The sequence below is a fragment of the Gossypium hirsutum genome, chromosome D07 (genome assembly GCF_007990345.1).
Source record: "Gossypium hirsutum isolate 1008001.06 chromosome D07, Gossypium_hirsutum_v2.1, whole genome shotgun sequence".
Classification (NCBI taxonomy): domain Eukaryota; kingdom Viridiplantae; phylum Streptophyta; class Magnoliopsida; order Malvales; family Malvaceae; genus Gossypium; species Gossypium hirsutum.
The window spans coordinates 55312072-55315494 of NC_053443.1; the positions used below are offsets into that span (position 1 = coordinate 55312072).

At 37.5% G+C, this 3423-nt stretch overlaps 1 protein-coding gene across 1 annotated transcript; it reads left to right on the top strand.

Annotated features, from left to right (window-relative positions):
- The first annotated feature begins 1568 nt into the window (after positions 1-1568).
- On the top strand, positions 1569-3191 carry LOC107940762 (uncharacterized). Its single transcript, XM_016874210.1, has 3 exons — positions 1569-1697; positions 1818-1949; positions 2031-3191. The coding sequence occupies exons 1-3, from the start codon at positions 1569-1571 to the stop codon at positions 3189-3191; spliced, it is 1422 nt and encodes a 473-aa protein (XP_016729699.1).
- Positions 3192-3423: the final 232 nt, after the last annotated feature.

Below are 3423 nucleotides of genomic sequence, written 5' to 3' on the forward strand. Positions count from 1 at the left end.
ATATACATATATACATTTTTAAAAGATTTTAAATATATATATATTGTACATACAAACGTTCTTTATATATACATACTTTTATATTTTAATTTCAAATTATATTTTTCCTGTAAATACGTATTTTTATACTTTTATTTTATTTTTAATTATATGTGTTTCTATTTATTTTTATTTAATGTATTTCATTCCTTCTTTTTGTTTGCAAATTTACTTGTATATTATACTTGTATATATATTTGTAAATATTTATTCATATATGTTTGAAATTAGGGTATCTGTTTCATGTTATACCTTAACCCTTTTTAGCCTCCCTTTTAAAAATATATATTTTGATTTTCTCAAAGTATTTAAATCATCCTATTTTATAAATTCCAAAATATTTGGCATTCATGATTCTCCTGAAAGATCGTGTCCTAACTTACTGGATCGCGATTATTTTTCGATGAATTTAGAAAGCCAAGTATTTGTTTTGCAATAAATTCACAAATTTCAAATGAAGCTTATTCTCGGGGATTCAAAATGTTGGGTCCTAACTTACTGGTCCTGATGTTTTGACTTCTCGAAATAAGAATTTTCAAAGACAAAAGACAATATTCGGGTATTTTGAAGATTTAAAAACATTGTGCCCTAACTCACTGGGTGTGGTGTTTTATTTTTTTGAAATAAGAATGTCTTATTATTTTGATTCATTCATGAAATAAAAAGTTTCCTTTTAAACTCTTTTCAAATTTTCGACACCAAGACATTAAAAAAAATCAATTTGGTACCAATTTTGGGCGTTACGAGGGTGCTAATCCTTCCTCGTGCGTAACTGACTCTCGAACCTGTTTTCTCAAATTTCGCAGACCAAAATTATTTTTAAGGTGGACCGATCACACCTTAATAAAGGATCAGTGGCGACTCCAATTTTGTTTTTAAAGTCGACAACTAAAATTTTTGTTTTCAAAAAACGGTTTCAACAGCTTGGTGACTCCACTGGGGACCTTAGAGAGTCGAGCCATAAACTGATTATATTTGTCTTTGTGTCGGAAATTAAAAGTTTTTTAAAAAAATTAATGATTCCCCTTCGCACTCATTGACTTTTCATCATGGTATGTTGGTAACTTTGCATTTGCATTTTGCATTTTACCCTTAAGTGGGAGGGAGAAACTAGTCATTCGTGAGGTTTTCACCTTCGTGCAAGGTAGTAGACCGCTTCCGGGATACATCTGTACCTATCTTCGTGAGATTTTCATCTCTGTGCAGCCATAGGGAAATGTGTCCCCCTGAACTGAACTCGATCCATATGAGCCTATAATGGGTGAGGATCGATGAATCTGCTGGTTCGGGTACCCTTACTCTAGAAACTAAACCTCATATAGTGAGCTTTAGGAACTTGCCCTAGGTAGAACTTTACCGAACCCTAGTAGATTCCTGAATAAGTGTTCTTGTTATTTTATATTTGATTATATCTTTATATGTGATACTGACTTGGGTTTATTTTGTTTTGATTGCATGACATCATGATTGCATGACATTTCATTATAAAGGCGTTGGTTCATATTCGGTTGCCAAATAGGAAGCTTATCATGGGAAATGGGTTTCTTGATAGAGTGGAAGACAATGCAGCTGTCCGGACTTGGTCTGAGAAGATACAGCGTGAAAAAGGTGACAGTTTGGCCGTGGGATACGTGTCAGAGTTATGGGGCTTCACTCGTGTTAGCGTAGCTCAGAACAACTTACAGGAGTTGAAGGAGATTTAGGATCAATGGGATAATGAGGTTAGGCAGTTATTCTATTTGAATTATGGGGATTTGCCTTATTTACTTGACATGAAGGTAGACAAGCGTCTGTTTCGAGCTCTTGCCCAGTTTTGGAATCCGGCCTACAATTGCTTCACATTCGGGAAAGTTGATCTGGTGCCTACAATAGAGGAGTATACGGCTTTACTTCGGTGTTCGAAGGTTCAGGTAGATAGAATTTATTCAAAAGCGGTAAATGTACCGACCTTCTTGAGGAAGCTGATGAATATAACAGGGATGAATGAGTAGTGGGTTACAGCTCGGATTAAGCAAAAAAGGGATAGTAGGTGTATTCCTTGGAAAAGTTTGAGGGACCTCATTTTAGCACACCCAGATACGAGGAAGAAAGTAGACATCTTTGCTTTGAGTATATATGGTTTAATTGTGTTTCCTAAGATTTTGGGACATATTGACGAGGCGGTAACTGATTTATTTAATCGACTTGATAAGAGAGTTACGCCAGTCCCGGTAATTTTGGCAGAAACCTTTAGGTCATTGAATGCATGTCGAAGAACGGGGGAGGGTAGATTTATTGGGTGTGCACAGCTACTACTTGCGTGGTTTCATAGCCACTTTTGGAAGGTTGATAAAGTTTCATATCGGGTCTTCTCTGAAAGTTATTCACTGTTGAAAGAGATAGTGGCTGCGTCAAGGAGAGATGGCATCACGAAGGAGAAGTGGATGGCAATCTTTCAGAATCTGCAAGAGGAGAATATCGAGTGGAGAGCTTCGTGGTTACTTCCAGATGAGATCCTATATCAGTGTGGGGATTTTGACTGGGTTTCGTTGCTCGGGATTTGGGGAACTGTTGGTTATGCCCCATTACTAGTACTAAGACAATATAGGTCAAGACAGTTTGTGCCTGCCACTCAGAGACTAGCTGAGTGTGAATTCTCGTATAAGAATGATGGCTACAAAAGGAAGGCTCGTGAGATGGCCAATGCATGGAATCAAACTCGTCAAATAAAGAGATTAGATGTGGGTCCAATGACAACTTCCAAGTACAGCGAATGGTGTGTTAGGAGGATAAATGACAACATTCCTGGGCCAGGTCCAGAAAATAGTCAGTCGATAGAGGAGCATTTGCGTGTCGTCCCTTCTGAGCTGGAAATCATAAAGCAAGACTTCGAAAGAATGAATGCAGAATTAGAGAAGAAAATAGAGCAAATGGAGGAAGAAAAGGTGAATTTAAAGATGGACATAGATGTTCAGAAACTGGAAACCGAAGGCTTAAGAAAAGGGAAGCGCAAAGTCGAGAAAGATCTGAACAGGTTGAAGACGGATTATAAGAGACTACGTTTGTCAGTGAAAACTGCTGGGTTGGGAAAAACCTCAGAGCAGTGGCGTCAAGAGGTTCAAGAAGAAAAGGCCAAGGCTGGTAGATGGGAAGGAAGATTCCAGGAAGCCTAGATGCAAAATAGATCGCTTGAGAAGAGTTTGTTAGAAAATCAAGATGAAAGAGATAAACTAAAGGCTAGAGTGGCCGAACTTGAGAAGATTGTTCACCAATACCGAAATCATAATTCAGTGGCAGAACTACAAGCAAGTTTAAGCAGGATCGAGCAAATGAAGAAAACTATAGAAGAATTAGAGATAGCATTGCAGAATTGTGAAGCCAGGATCGAGTATTTGGAGGCAAACA